This window comes from Oenanthe melanoleuca, chromosome 3 (assembly GCF_029582105.1).
Source record: "Oenanthe melanoleuca isolate GR-GAL-2019-014 chromosome 3, OMel1.0, whole genome shotgun sequence".
Lineage (NCBI taxonomy): Eukaryota > Metazoa > Chordata > Aves > Passeriformes > Muscicapidae > Oenanthe > Oenanthe melanoleuca.
In genome coordinates this window covers 54,776,505-54,793,524 of record NC_079336.1, presented here as the reverse complement: position 1 = coordinate 54,793,524, position 17,020 = coordinate 54,776,505, and the positions used below count along the sequence as shown (strand labels likewise).

The 17,020-nt window shown below is 37.1% G+C and overlaps 1 protein-coding gene across 2 annotated transcripts in view; it reads right to left on the bottom strand.

Moving 5' to 3' along the window:
* PCMT1 (protein-L-isoaspartate (D-aspartate) O-methyltransferase) overlaps positions 1–17,020 on the bottom strand; it is a 35,340-nt gene that overhangs the window by 4,695 nt on the left and 13,625 nt on the right. The window contains exons 4-7 of one of the 2 annotated variants that reach the window (XM_056486452.1): positions 15,618–15,722; positions 12,495–12,615; positions 8,122–8,207; positions 6,412–6,581 (exon numbers count right to left, since the gene is read on the bottom strand). In XM_056486452.1, the coding sequence (XP_056342427.1) occupies positions 6,412–6,581; positions 8,122–8,207; positions 12,495–12,615; positions 15,618–15,722 (482 nt within the window). The remainder of the gene's footprint in view (positions 1–6,411; positions 6,582–8,121; positions 8,208–12,494; positions 12,616–15,617; positions 15,723–17,020) is intronic. The other variant, XM_056486453.1, reaches the window with a different exon arrangement.

Below are 17,020 nucleotides of genomic sequence, written 5' to 3'. Positions count from 1 at the left end.
ACAAAATCTACCCTTAAAAGGAGACTCAAAAGATTCCTTTTTCCTAGTCAAAACTATCCTGTTGTCTTCTAGAGCCACAGGAAAGATCTACTAATTTGTATTCTTTCTGGCCACAGCTATTTGCTGTGACTCTTATACAACTCATGCAATTTCTCTCCACCTTCATGTATGCACTCCTTCCAATCTGCTTACCAGCTCCTGCTTAGCAAGCAATATATATATTTAGGGTTTAAATCACCACAGTAGTCCTTCTCAGGCCTTTGGAATTCCAGCAAGAGAACCACTCATCTGTCAATTGAGGCATTAAAGCAACTTTGTAAGCTCAAGTTAAAGCAAATTTCAGAAGTCATTAGCCCAGAATTACTTTTCTTGAAAAAAATGCAAGAAAGTTTGAAAATTTTTGCTTACTACCAAGGAAAACATATGCATGAATATTCTATGCTTCCCATTATGAATATCCAACAACAAACCAAGAAACATTCTCAGAAAAAAATCTAATAGGCAGTATTTTGGGTAAATGACAGAATCTGTCACAAAATAAAATAAAGAATCAATAATCTTATCAACAATAAGTTTGGAATACAAGTAGGTCATACAGCTTTGTGATCCCCTCACCAACTCTTTAATGGAAGGCGTTCAAATTAAATATTTGAACAAACACTTATAAATCTATCTGAAGTCTGTATCTCACTCTTTTAGATCCACTTCAATTTTCTTGTCATTAGGCAGTATTTGACTTTCCCTTTTCAATGTCATTCATCTATGAAAAACATGTTGTCATTACTGAAAGTGAAATTCAGAGTGTAGCCTTTTATGAATTAGAAATATAGCATCTACTCAGTGTTTCAGCAGCCCATTATTTTTCACTTCATAACTTTAAAGATGCAATACTTAGACTTGTTTTAATTTTAAATTACAAAATTTAAATTTTAATTTAAAATTAAAATTTTTAATCTGGAAATGTGCTATTATAAAATATTTATTATTTACAATGATTAATCATAAAACTGAGAGTAAACTGGAATGATAAAGGAATTTTTTTCTGCAATCTACTGTATCAGATATATCAGATGCACTTTTACATAATTGCATTGGGTTTGCCTGGCAATGTCTGGGGGGGGGGGAGGGGCGGAGAGGCTACAGGGATGGCTTCTGTGAGAAGGTGCCAGAAGCTTTCTCCATGTCCTACGCAGCCAACACCAGCTGGCTCCTAGACAGACCCTCCACTGGCCAGTCAGGAATGGAAGCAACACCTCTGTGGTAACTCATTTAAGAAAGAAAAAAAAATAATTTTTTTTGCAGAGAAGAGCAGGGTGAGAACATGTGAGAGGAACAGCCCTGCAGACACCCAGATCAGGGGAGAAGGGGCAGGAGCTGCTCCAGCTACTGGAGCTGAGATTCCTTTGCAGTCTGTGGTGCAGCCTAGGGTGAGGCAGCTGAGCCCCTGCAGCACAGGGAGGATCACAGGGATGGGGAGATCCACCTGCAGCCCTTGGAGGATCACAGGGATGGGGAGATCCACCTGCAGCCCCTGGAGGATCACAGGGATGGGGAGATCCACCTGCAGCACGGGGAGGATCACAGGGATGGGAGATCCACCTGCAGCCCCTGGAGGATCACAGGGATGCAGAGATCCACCTGCAGCCCCTGGAGGATCACAGGGATGCAGAGATTCACCTGCAGCAAGGGGAGGATCACAGGGATGCAGAGATCCACCTGCAGCCCATGGAGGATCACAGGGATGGGGAGATCCACCTGCAGCACATGGAGGATCACAGGGATGGGGGATCCACCTGCAGCCCCTGGAGGATCACAGGGATGGGGAGATCCACCTGCAGCCCTTGGAGGATCACAGGGATGCAGAGATCCACCTGCAGCCCATGGGGGATCACAGGGATGCAGAGATCCACCTGCAGCCCTGGAGGATCACAGGGATGCAGAGCTCCACCTGCAGCCCCTGGAGGATCACAGGGATGGGGAGATCCACCTGCAGCCCCTGGAGGATCACAGGAATGGGGAGATCCACCTGCAGCACATGGAGGAGCCCATGCTGGAGCAGGTTTCCTGGCAGGACTTGTCACCCTGTGGGGAGCCTACACTGGAGCAGGCTATGCCTGCAAGACTGCATCCCAAGAACAGTGACCCACCTTGGAGCAGTTCATGAAGAACTGTAGTCCATAGGAAGGACTCATGTTGGAGTTCATGGAGAACCGTGTCCTGAGGGAAGGATTCCTCTCCCTGAGCAGCAGCAGCAGGAAGAATGTGTGAATAAGTGACTGTAAACCCTGTTCCTTGCCTCCTTGCACTGCTGAGGGGTAGGAGGTAGAGCTAAGAAGGAGTGAGAAGGGCTGCAGGAAAGGTGTTTTTAAGGCTTGTTTTACCTCTCACTCTCCTGGCTTTGATTTTGCTTGGCAATAATTTCAGTTAATATCCCCAAGCCAAGTCTGTTGTACCCATGGTGGGAACTAATGAGTGATCTCTCCCTGTCCCTAACTCACAAGCCTTCCATTGTATTCCCTCTCCTCTGGCCAGTTGTGGAGGGAGAGCTTTGGTGAGCACCTGACATTCAGTCAGGATCAAACCACCACAATAACACATAATTCTTAAATTTATTTTGCACTGAGATCCACTGAGTAAAATAAAAACTTGAACCATAATCATTATTCTCCATGGCCTGCAAATTCCAGCAAATACCTGCTAATTTCAAATTAAATTGGTCAACTAGCTCATCAGGGGCACTTGAAACACTGAATTAGACTTTCTAAGCAGAAACCTATTAAAATATATCCTAATAAATACATTTTCCAAAAGGGTGTTAATAGTGGTTTAGGTACAGGTAAGTGGGATACAGTAACAGCCCCAGTTTAGTCACTATTCTGAGCAGTTTTTGCTCAGACAGGTCATACTATCATTATAATTTTGTATTTTATCAGCAAATATTAATTTAGTATGACATTTATAAATAATTTCTACTACGGCAATATGTAAGACAAAAGTAGTTAACATTTATAAACATCTGCCTGTCTGGAAATCAAATCCAAAATAAAACAGAGACTCATTGCTAAGTGTTATTTACATTGTTATTGTCTTATGCCCCTGTATCACCAATAGTGTGGCCAGTGGAACAAGGCATCCCCTGGAGGTATTTAAAAGATGTGTACAAGTGGTCCTTAGGAACATGGTTAGTGATAGACTTGGCAGCACTGGGTTAACAGTCACACTCAATGACCTTAAATGTGTTTTCTGTCCTAAATAATACCATGATTCTGTGACTTTTAAAATTGTCTTTCCACATAAGTAGTAAGTGAACTCTCACAGAGAAATAAAAGTAGAGAGATCCTAATTTATACAGGATCTGCCAATAAGGCAGCCATCAAGCCATATTCCCAACTGTGAAACACAAGAGGCTTTCTCTCCATCCTATTTTTCAGTTAAAAAAAAACCCCAAACGAAAAATTTTATGTGAAAGGATTACCCTTATCAGCATAATCACATAACTGGGCATTGACTGCTGGATCTCTAGCACATTGCATTGTTTTGTTTTGTACCAGAAATAGAGTTCCTGTGTATATTCTACTTCTAAATGTCCCAGGGAGTCACATTTGACAGGATTCCCACTAATACCGGGAGCTTAAAAAAATACTACTGCAACTGAACCAAAACTAGAAAATCATGGTCTAAATTTAAAGAAATTTAACAGTGTTCACAAATAAGATGCTTTATTTAGCAATGTATTAAAATCCAAGGAATCCTTTCCTTCCAGCTAGTCCAGATGTCCTTTTGCTACAAGTTCCAATTTTACATACTGAAGCATGATGCAAAATACCTGAAGATAGGTTTGATTTCAAACACCACTTAAGAGTGTTGTGCTGCTTTGCAAAAGCACCTTGCAGCCCCATTAAAGAACATTCAAAACATGAATGGCTCAGCAAAAATTTAAATAGCTTCTTTCCTGCCAACTGGAAGGTCTGCCTAGGAAAATGCTGCTGGCCTATCAACTGCATTCTGTGAAGGGATACCATCATTCAATGCCATGAAACAGTTACCTGCATTAGGAATGAAATCACATAATGTAAACTAAAAGAATGACAAACTAAACACACAGAATTCAGCTAATTTTAAAATTATGAATTTGAGACTCATACACTACAGATTTTTATTACAGAAACACTTAGAGATGCTTTTTCAGGAGTCTCTAACTGAATTCTGCTCACAGATCTTGAGCAATTTAGAAAAGAAAAACTGAAACCTAGGAAGTGAAGAAAAAACACCTCTTTCATCTTTGATGCCAGCATAGATAGCAAATGCTGACTTATAATTGGGAACTTCCTTAGCAGCAGCTGGCTGACCATACACTTCATAGTCACCAACCAGGAAAAACCAAAAAAAGGAAAGATATGACCTCCTGTAAGGTCAGCAGTACACTGAGAGTTATCCAAGAAAATGGAATGGGAATTTTCTTCAGATCACGAAAAGGACAAATAAAGAAATATCAAACATTACAAGAAGTGGACTTCTGAGATTTTCTTTAACAGAGAAGGAAATTTAAACGTGCATAGCAAGATACAGCCTCTATGCCATTGCAGATGAACCCTTCAGGCTAAGCACTCATTTTTTCTGATAACACCACTGTAAATTCTTAAATTAAAAATAAAAAAATAAAATCAAGAAGTGCTTCAGAAAAGCACAGAAACTGGCACGAATTTCTGAGGAAAATAACCCTGCAGTACACATCACTGAAGAAGGCCCAAAGACAAACTATTAGCTCTTCCCAAGCTAGAAGACAAAATGAAATACCAAACTGCACTGAAGAGATGCAAAAACCTCAGAATTCTAGTCCTTAACATACTACCCCACCTTCACTTGTAGCAAGGGAAAAATACTATCATTTGAGAAACCCTTCTTAAAGTGTTTTATGAACACACACTGCTGCTACCAAAAACATCCCAACAGCTACTATAATAAGATCAGGTGGAAATAGAGAAAAAATCTATGAAACTCTCTGAGAGAAGGAAGGCTTAAGAAGATGACTACTCTTTTTTAGACTAAGCGAAGCATGAACTCCAAACTGAAATAAAGCATTTGCCAGAGGAGGAAACTGACCACAAAGGAAAGCTTCCAAAGCCTTACAAGAGGCAGGAAACCCCTGAGTACCACACTGAGGGAATACTGGCAATATTAGAGGCCAAAGCATTCATTTGCATAACAAATACAAAACATTTGAATAACAAGCACGCTTCACAAGCTTTGAACTAAGCAGTATCTCACTGAAGTTGTTTTAAGAGTAATTTGTACATGGTAGCTATACAGTAATCCAAGAAACACTGAAATGAGGTTTCACTAAGCAACAGTATGCAAACTGCTTTATTTGTACCTTTTATGAATATTTTGATAGGTTAGACTAAGTATTCATGTATTCAAATCACAAGCTGTACTCCAGAATATTAAGGGGAAAAAAGCCAAAAAATCTAAATTTAGGTTTTAAAGCTCAAGAGTTGTTTTCAGAGCACAATGCACATCTCTGCACTTCACTAATGCCAATAATACATTCACAAGCACTTTCTGCCAGGAAGCAAAACAGCACTGCTGCTTTGTTCATTGACATACTAATGCCTAGCATGGCTTAAGCTGACAGCTGCATTAAGTCTATTTATTTATTTATTTATTACTGGCTGTTCAATTCAGCAAACTGAAATATTTCCTACTTCTAGAAAGGCCTTTAGAATTTGCTGTATTGGCAAACAAAAATACTGCCCCATCAGTAGAGACAGATGACAGATTTCTAGCCACATGTCTGAGAAAATTTTCTGAACACTACTCTACTACATTTATACTTTAGGGAAGAAGGAATTATCTTCTCTACTTTTTGCTACTTGGAGGCTAAAGAAAAAGTGCTTGCAAGAGTATCTACCTTTTCCACAAAGGATTTTGCAAAGATTTTTCTTCATTTGTAGTATTTCAGGAAAAAAAAAAAAAAAAAAAAGAATACCCAATTATCACTAACTTAAAGGACAAAACAGTATTTATTAAGTAAAATTTTACACTTCACCCTAATTATTGGGCAAAATAGTTGTAAAAAGTTCATTAAAAGTGAAGTTTAACCTTAGAAAATACTGTGTTTAAAACAACAAATAAGAATCTTCAAAACACCAAGAACTAAAGAAAACATGTCCAAAAAAGACAAAGTGCAACCCATGCAATATTTTTCTTCCATTTTTAATTTAACTCAAACTTAGCATAACCTCCTTTGGGTGATGTAGTAATGCAGACTGAGTCACTTTTCATGGTATGGAGGAGCAGAAAGCAATGACAGCAGCAAAGGCAGGCCTTGCAGTCTATCTGCTTAAAATTCACACCCTTTCACCTTGCATGTGTGTGGAAGAAGTAAGTGGAACAGAAAATCACTTCCACCTGGACCACTGCTTCTCTTTATCTGTTAAAGGCACATATATCACTCCCATCAGAGGCTTCATTTTGACACTGCCATCTTCTAGTTTGTCATACTGTTCGAGCATCTGGTTTCCCCCAGCAGGGCCAACTGGTAATATCAATCTTCCGCCAGGTTTTAACTGGTCTATAAGCTAGAACACAACACAGAAATTAGAATGTAACCAGCCACTTCAGAGAAGCTGGATCCAAAGTTTGTTACAGTAGATTAATAGCTTTGCCATTATGTATTTATCTACTTTTATGCAGTAGATAACTACTTCCATTAGGAAAAATAAAAAGTGCACTGAAAATGAGAGTATCACAGCAACATGGTACAAGAACTGGTATTACAGTAAAATAATTTAATTAACTGGATAGGTTGCAATTTTATTTTCTATATATGTAGGGGAAACATGTAAATCACAAATTATTTTTACAGCAGATTAAATCTTTTGAAATTGTTTAACTGTTCAATAGTTATCGTGCATCAGTACAGGCCCATCCTCAAAAATTCTGGGGGTAACTGATCTCCCCTTAAGCACTCAGAATTAGATTTGAGATTGGTGACTTTTTATTATTTTGTCTGCAACAGCTCCTCTTTCATTCTGGAACAGCCTTTTATGAAACTAATCTAAAATATATGAATGTGAGTAAGGTAAGTGGCATGTAAACATAGTATGTGAGAAATGCTTGCATTTTTTTTCCTAGTTAAAGGCAGCTAATCACAGTAGTGTCAAGGAAAATGTCATACTTCCCAGATGTCATAAAAAAACTTAATTCCCATTGCTAACAAAAGTTATAAGAACTATTTCATTCACATATAAGCTTTCAATTACTTTTTATATTGTCATCTGTCAACATTTTGCTGGGAACAACCTCCCGCACACCCCCACCAAAAAAACCCAAAAAACCCTAAAACAACAAAACCAAACAAATAAATCTCCCTCAAAAAAAAAAAAAAAAACAAAAACTAAAACCACAACAAACTTTAAAAAAATTGGAGCAAAAAAAAAAATTATCCCATCACAACTGGTCATTGTCTGAAAAGGTCCAATCTGTCTATAACACCTCAAAGCCCAGTCTTTCACTACGCCTCACTAAGATTTAAAAACCTTAAGTGGCATCTAGCATATAAAAATCATGCTATGTATTGCCATGTGCCTGATGGAAGGAAGAGGAAAAAAAAAAGTTATCTGCAAAAATGGACTATATGTATGTACACTCTAAAGCCCCTAGTTACTCTTCAGCCTCTCTAGTAAAAACTGCCCTTTATCCATTCTGAAAGCTGGCACACATGACACTCTGTACTTCCAGCTGAGCATTTTACTCTCAACAGACTCAGTGCTTTGGAACTTGGGGAACACACTTAAATTTTGTAACTCAGTGTTTGATAAAATTGAATTATCTTATTAAATAAAATGCTCCAGCTCATTGTTGTAATAGAGGGTTGCACACATGTCATTTTAAAATAAGTTTATTTAGAGCAGAGTTATTAGAACATACAGCTTTATCAAACCAACAGGAAGTCCAATTGTAACAGAGACAAAAACCCCACACCATACAGTAATACCACACTGCCCACTGATACTCCCAGCAGTGCAAGCTACCAAGTATTTTACATATAGATGTATGCAAAGCATTCTCTACAGCTAAGATATTACAGAAACACACACACAAAACATAAAGGCTTACTGCTTGGGGCACAACAGGGGCTGCAGCTCCAACATGAATTGCATCATAGGGAGCTTCTTCTGCATATCCCATTCGTCCATCTCCCACTGCAAGAGAACACTATTTTTTAAAACATTTTCAAAAGGACTGGAGAAAACATCTTGTTTCCCACATCTGTATGTAAAAAAACACATTTGTAAAATAAATGCACCAAAATGCCCTCATATGTGCATACCCATGCTTACAAAATATACTAAATACTATTGAAGCATCCGAAATAATAATGAAGTTCTTGGAAACACATGGCCCACCTAGAAAAGATACTAATGTGTTTATGTGCCCTACCAATTCCAGTGTAGGCGAGTTTCCCCTCTCATTTGCCCTCTTAGAACAAACACTTCGCTTTGCCTTGTCTTCATGCACACCATTCCCAAATATAAGGCAAATCATAAGACCAAAGCATTAAATGTCAGAAGCACATATCACAAGACTCCAAAGGTGAGGAAAAGACAAAGGAAGTGTTCCCATGGACTATATGCTTACAACTGCACTACCAGCTGGAATAAAAGCCCACACCTATATGCATACATTAATGCAGTACTGCAGTAACCACTGCACATCCCCAAGTTACAGCAGATGGGCTTCACTGATCTTCCTGCAGACAATCACTGGACTAACACAGAGAGCCAGGTCTAAAGCTCCAGGTGGCTGCTTGGAAGATGCTAGGAGTAAATAAGGTTTTCAGAGGTTACCAGTGCTGCTTCAGCTTTGGTGGAGAACTCATGGATAAGCACCCTATCAGAGATGTCTCATACCATCCCAGTTATGCAGAAGGAAAGTGTAACAGGTTTGGGTTTTTAAGCCAATGAAATGTGACAAATTAAAGTGGACCCTGAGTTAAGTTTTGAAAGAAGATGTCATGAATATGACATCCACAGTATTTACAGAAAATCAACAGGAAATCAGAGCAAGTTAGGCAGGCTCTCTCTAGAGTTATTTAGAACAAATATAAAAAATGAGGCTGAACCATCCAGAAATTCATACTCTGTGATTACAGAAGTTCCAATAATCAGTCAAGAAGAAAAACATGGAGGTTAATGAGCACAATCCTTCGTCAGCACAAGTAATTTGGGGTTTCTCATCTTCGGGCTGAGCTTTGACTTCTGCGCAAACACCAATATTACCAAAATCAAGTTAATTAATACTGAAAGAGTCAAAAGAAGTGCTAAGCCCCAGTCAGAGGCTGCAAATCTGTCAGCTTTTGTGTTCCAACAACTCACAAGGCAGGAAAAATACATGGTCACCACAGCAGGTTTCATTTTGACATCCATGATAACGAGGGTCATCTGGAGAGCAAGAACACCCTTAGGTATTCAAGACAGTATAGGAAGACCTGGACAGCTCCTCAAGACAATTAAAACTGAGGTGTTTTGTCATCTTTCTAATAAGGTCCTAAAAGATGACCCTGGAAAAGACCTTCTGCACCCATGCTCTTCAAGAGAGCACATTTCCTCAGAAGCTGAGCAGCCTCTTAGAGGTGACATAAATACTCATATCATCAATTCTGATCAGCACAAGTTTCAACCAAGGGCCACAAGCAGAAGCTGCCAAGCAAGAGGTACCAGTGCTTCAAGAGAACTCATCCCAACTGATCACCATTTCCACTAAGTCAGATGGCAACAGAGATCACCAGTAATGAAAGTTCCAGTATTTCCAGGGTGATTGCCAACTTGAAGAAGCAGCTGTGAAAGAAACTGCTGTCACTTCTGAAGAAGAGCATATGTATTCTGAGACATAAATGTCCCTAGTGCACTCTCCAGAAAAGTCTGAATGTGACTTCTGCACATCTTATCACTTTACTAACAGCAGTAAACACCCAAAAACACCTAACCCCTTTGCTCTTAGAATCAATAGCTAACACCTAACAAAAAGGTCGGGGAAAAATCATGCTCCTTCATATGCATCAGGCACAGCATGGCTCTTCCCTTTTAAAATCCACAAAAATTCTTATGGTTACAGATCCACCCACAATGGCAACACACTTTTAGATATTCAGATGATTTAAAAAATAGTTAAGTTAGCATTCATATATTCAATGTAATTCAATTATTATATTATTCAATGTCCAAGGGGAAAGAGCAGCCCAAATTTTCAGCTTGTGTTTACATCCTGAATAATGACACCTATCCTACTCAGATGTCCAGTTACACACAGCCTGTTAGAGAAGTAATCATGGTGGTGGGTAGCAGGTGGTGATAAGGAAAACATGCCAGGACTTTTTGATACAAAAGGGCTCTGTAGCTTGTTTATAAATCTAGGCCTGATCTGCTGATCATAGTACTCAAGCCTTCAGTGTCTCTATACAGGCCTGTTTCACACAGAGTTGTAGCATGAGCACAAAACCAGAAGAAAATTACCTCCCTCAGTCATTTAGAATCCCTCATCCCCGCTGGCTATGGCTGCATCAGCAAATAGTGCAGTACAATAGAAGCAGATCTGTACAGCCAAAGTTTTTGCTGAGAACCTGGCATCTGTACAACATATGCATTTCAGGATAATCATTGCAGTCTAGATCCTAAGTCTTACTGTTCTAGTATCCACATATCAAACATATTTGGTTGCTTCTTGGAATACATAATCTTGTCTAGTTTCATCCAAAAGGAGTCAAATTTTATGCTTTCCAGGAGTACTCTCATGTGAGCCAAGGAGTGGGAAGTAGAAGCACTTGAGAGATTCAGCTCAAAGGTTTCCTCCTGATATTAAGAGGAAACAAAAATCAAGCCATAAAAAAAGCCAAAAGACCCACAGACTAACGAAGATGTGTTAATCCAAGTACACCTACTCCCAACCTCTCAATGCAATTCTACTGAGACACCCCAAAATAATTTTGTTGTCCCTCAAATGCAGTTATGGTATATGTATATGACAAAGCAGGGTAGAATGTCTGAAGCACACTGTGAAAAGCCAACAACTGACACACCTGGTCTTATTTCATACAGCTCTCATCATCAATCAACCATTTTCACAACTTTTTTCTTTGTGTGTTTGGGATGAGAGGTTTTCTGTTGCTGTCTTTTTGTTTTAAATAAAGAGCTGTTTGGATTCTTGCTCCACATCAAAGAGCTCCCAGGAACCCAGCACAGCTGAAACATTCTTCTCTTCCTAATTCACAGAAGTATTACTTGTCCATATGTATGTTTTTAAAATGTACCTCACAACAAAACTATTTTCAAGTCTCTTAGTCACCCTGCTACATAGTCAAAAATAATATAGATAATGATGTTTACTTAGAATTCTAGACTTGCAAGAGCACCAGAGTTTGTTTCAGGAATGACCAGAAGCATAAGTCAAAGTTGGTTTTGTACAGCAGTAATGGAAAACTATTCCCTCATTCCCCCTCTACAGCCCTAGCAGTCTATCTTCTTTTCTAAAAAGTTCTGAGACATATGTGCTCTCAGCAAGATACATTACATTTTATACATGCATACATGCTGATAAACTTATTTTAAAAACATTTAGAAAAGTCCCTCATTTACAAGAAAAGACCAAGAATCAAAATAGTAATTAAGCTAAGAGCCAAACATCACATAATAATCATCAAGTGTAAGAAGCCTCAAAGAAATATCCAGACCTCCAACTTCTTTTTTAAACTTACTGAATTGAGTGAAACTTTGCTCCTGCCAGCCTTGCATCTTCTAAGAAAAACAGTGACCAACCAAAAAATCCCAAACAAAAAAACAATAAAACTAAACAAAATATCCCCCCAAATATTTTTTTTAGTAATAAACCATTATTTAAAATAATTCACTGTCCTTGTATTATTTGGGCATTATTTCCTCAGTAACTCTAACTGACTTAAAGTACTTTGGTGACAAATGCTTCCCTAATAAAAAACTACTGTAAATTTTAAAAACAAGTTAAATAAACTTCAGTGGTGCATACTGCCAATCCAGTACTTTTTCTACTTGAATCTTTGCATGCAGCTTTCTCAACTACTCTATTAGAAGTGTGAAGGCTTTGTTAAAACACCTAAATTTAGATGACAGGGTATTTATTCAAGAACAGTTGCGAATTCAACCCAAATTTTAAATAGCAAATATAACATAACAGACCTTCAGCATGTATCTTCACCCAAAAAACCACTTCCCTGTTAACCTTTTCTAGTAGAATGATTACATAATCTTTGAGATCACCAGAAATCACATTCTGAAAACTGGGGGAAGATAATGTTTTTCAAAGGCCTAAAGACAATTTAGATTTTTTAAATTTTCATTTGATTTCTCTTTCTTAACTTCTTAAATTCAAACTTTTAATAACATCCAATTCAGTCATTTTCAACCAGCTGCTAGAAAGAATATCAGTTTAATTAGTAAGTATATCAGTCTGATGCTCACCAATCAGTTTCACTCTTCCTGAAGACAGCAATGTGGGATCGTCTTTTTTGACATTATTTATTGAGTCATCTACTAGTTCTTTGATATGATCAATTCCTACAACTTGTCCTTTGGGACCAACCTGGAATAAAAATATATAGTTGAACAATTTCTGCTAGTTTTATTTACAGGATGAGTATTTATATTTCCTGACCTCATTTCTCTAAAACAAAAACAAAAAAACCCCAGCAAAGTGGAAGTATATTTTTCTAATGTTATTAAAACTACTATTAGAAATGACAAATCCTGACTGCTAGAAGCACCTGATAATTAAATGTGTCTGCACAGTTTTATAAATATTTGTTACAGTGATCTTTTTGAGATGTGATTCAGTTGTGTTCTATTGTTAGTGGAGATTTCTTCTTGGAATTTTTAGAAGAAATTCTTCTTGGAATTTGATCATGTTTGTTTTCATTAACTGCAATAAAAAGTAACAACGTCAAGTGCAAAGACTAAAACTGATCTCCTTTCACACTGAACAAAACTTATTAAGGATTAAGGTTTTTCTAGAGAAGACCTTACTTCAAGGATTAAATCGTGATTTTTATTCAAAATCATCTCAGGAGTCCTATTCTTTCAGAAGCAAATGCTGCAATTATCAGTCAGGGACAAACTACCTTCCATTCACCCTTGCATTCATGAACCTACTTTCAGATTTACAGCTCTCCTCCACAGGAAGAGTGGAACTTCTGAGAGCTCTTAACTCAAAAAAGGTCACAAAATCTCTGTATTCTGAGAGGCAAAAAACTCTACTACCAAAACTTGTCCATTACAGGTATTTCTTCCTGAATTTTGTCTTTAGTCCAGAAAAAAACATTAAAAAGCAATCAAAATCTTCAAAAATCTGACCACTTTTAACAGGATCCAGCTCAAAGAACACAAGAGCAATCCTGGGGATTTTTTTTTTTTTTTTTTGTTATGAACAAATCCTATGTTAAAAAGATTAAAAGAGCAGTGTTAGCTTTTTTTTGAGTGGAAGACCATCACCCCAAGTTTTCACTATGGACCAAGTTTTCACTATGACAGCCATGGATTGCTGTTCGGAGGAATACCTGGCAGTTGGTTGCACTACAAGCTGACTAAAGATGCAGTATATTCCAAACAGTAACATCACAGAAATTAAAATTTAGCAAAATGGTCAGAGGATTAAATAGTCTGATAAAGTAAGAGAACTTCCTTCTGCATGTGACAGCCCATTATGCTATTTCTGAGCCCTCATCAATTACTCTGTCTATTACCCTGGAACTGTGAAGCACATGCAACTGAGACAACAGAAAGATGGCACAATTTTTTGGAAACTCCATGTTTAGAATAAAAATATACCCCACTCTTTTCATAAATTCAGTACTGACAGGATGAAAACTGTAATTAATTTAATTTGCCAGCAACCTTCAAACATAAATAAACTTAATTTTGCAAGCTATGTAGATAAGTTTATCACAGAATTTTAACGTGAAAATCCAAACAATCTTAAAGATACTTCACTAGTCTAAGTAAATATTAAGCTTTCCCAGAGGTACAACAAATGAATTTCTTATTATCCTAAGAGTAAAGTTGTCATTTATATGGCACTGAGGCACTTGTGCCACAAATGTGAGCTACTAGTTCTAGATCTCAAGTAGACTGAGAAGCAATTTCAGCATAGTCACAAAAAGCACATTCCTAGCTGAATTTTGGTGGCAAAACACTCTGCCATTAATTCCCATAATATACTTCTTTCAAGTTTTTGTTACTGTCAGCAGTGCTATCAAGCAGAATGAAAGCATTACTCAATTTTTCATGACACGTCTGCAAGCAACCATAATTTAGCAAGTCCTACTGAAAATGGCTATTCCTTTATGCATTCATAACTTCACTGAGAAATACATATAGCCTGGACAAAAGTTTTAATGTTGTAGGATTGGCATTCCGATGTTAGCATTTGATTAGTGACTTCACAGACCAAAAATAACAGGCAGCAAATTGAATTAAGTGCCATTTAAGATCTCCTCTAAACTTTGGTTTAGAGTTTGCTTAACTTATTTCAACTACTTTTTTTTTTGGTTTTTTTTTTTTTTTTAAATTTTGCATCTAACACTTAGAAACCTAATACTTTTGAAAGTGCATTGCCCAGTCCTAAACATTCTCAGCTAATTTTTAACACAGGGAAACAGAAGTGATCACAGACTCAGATTGGTGCTTGAAAACAAACTACGTAGGAAAGACACCTAAATGAGAAATTATCATACGTATCAACACATTTCAAATTAACTTTGCAGAAAGACAAAACAAAAAATCTAGCTGGCAGTTTAATGAAGGTCTCTACTAATCATAAAGCAATTACAAAACCCTGGAATAGAGAAAGAAGAACTGATTATTATTCCTCTTCATGAATCAGTCTAACAATACAATAGCTACAGCCACTAAAATCCGAACTTTTTCATCTTTTTTTTCCTGATGTAAGATACAGAAGAACAGATAAAATTCTTTAGATACAGGCTGAATAACACAACTGAGATTAAGTTACTTCGCAAAGATGTAAAATTCAAATTAATTTCTAACTTATAAAAGGTTAAATGGACACTTCTAGTAATGCTTGTGCAATATAACAAGAAAATAAAGCAATTAAATTAAAAGACAATTTATATATATACACAAGATATTTCCCTGTGGAAATAGGATTTTTTTACGCCTCACTAAGCTCTCATCATAACAAGAATCCATGACAATTTATCACAATGAGAATATCCATAGCTACACAAGATAACAAAAATTGAACTGCTCAAGACAAATATCATCCTCCTTCAGGATATAAAGCAACTAAAATATTCATTCATTTAAAAAACCCCAAAACAATACAAAACCCCTAAACTTCCTTGCTAGGCAGTTTTTTCACCATTACATAATTTATTGGACCATTTAACTTGAACATCTACTATCAGCTGCCATAAGAAATAGGTACCAACCATACCCAGGAGAGTAAACTATTTTCTGTATAATATATTTCACTCGACTACAAAGGATGCTTTTTTTGGCCCTGTAATTCAGAGTTACACTTGAGTTCAAGCAGCTCTGATGATCAAGTGATTAAACTAAATAACTCACCATTCGCGAAAAGCATGCTGTAAGAATTCCACTTCCAGATCCTACATCAAGTGCTTTGGCTCCTTCATGTAACTGATCAGACAGGAGTTCAAGTGCATATGCATGCTAAGAGAAGACAGAGAAAATTTTAAATTATTTTAAGTGTCTGTTTTACTCAATATATGCTAATTTCTTCAGAGATTTTGGGAAATGCCCTGAGCATTTGTGTAAGAAATTTCAGAATAATTTCTATTACAAAAAATAGAAGGGAAGGAGCTAACTACATGATATAATTGTTGTTATTTCATTAGCTCCAACAAATTTCATCATTTACCATCCATATACAAATCCTCATCTGACCTTTCAAGCTTCTAGCACAGACTCTATTTATGTATTGGGAAAGACACTATAAATCAGTTTATCTCTCCTTAGGTCTGGTGACCCTTACCATTCTGGCAGTACATGGCCAGTAAAGAATTTAGTTTATCATTATGCTATATGCATTGGAATAAGCTATTACAAAAGAAGAAGGCAGCTCTAGAGCATCAAGGAAAATGGCTATTAAAACTACCTCCTGTATTACCTGCACACTTGCTGAATCAAAGAATAGGAAAAAGAAGTTGTCTCTTACAAAGGCAGATAGCTGGGCTCACGTATGTAATGCAGTAGTCTATAGACACACTTGACGACTTTTGCTTTGCTACGTGGTGGACCAGTACACAAACTAAGCTTAGGCTGCACACTGAAAAAACAATTTGTTCTTTCATGTTTCGGAGATAGCCATTACCACACTCTTTCAGCTTAATCCATCCCACCCAGAAAACAGAAATAATTAGCATATTCTATGCCAGAATGCTCCTTGTTAATATTTGCTTAGAGGATATATTACCTTTCTGCTCCAACACTTCATACACTACTAGAGCTAAGCATTGGAAAAATAATGACTTAAGGAACTTAAAATTCTGAAGCATAATTAATACTTATTTTCCCCTGTCTTTTCTTGAATAATATTGTTAACATCTCTATACAAAATTCCTGATTTTTTATGTTGATAACTAGGTACATTCTAAGCCAACTACACAGTTTTAGTCAAGAAAAGCAGATTTTTACTATGTTTTTACACTTTCCAAACATCACAAAGACAAAATACATGCTTCTATTCATTTTTTATCTCATATAGAGAAACACAGACGGGTTAGATGCATGCACTGAAATCCCAACTGCAACACTCACCCTGGTCTCAAACAACTTAGCAAAAAAGTCTCTAACTCAGTACGATACATATTTTTTTCCTGTCCAAAGATTTAAAGGCATTACAGCAGCACCATACTGTAGGAATCAGTGTCATTCACTCCTGAATTCTTATGATTTTTTAAATTACAGAGTAATTTACAATGGAAAGATGTCTAGAAATCTTCTGGTCC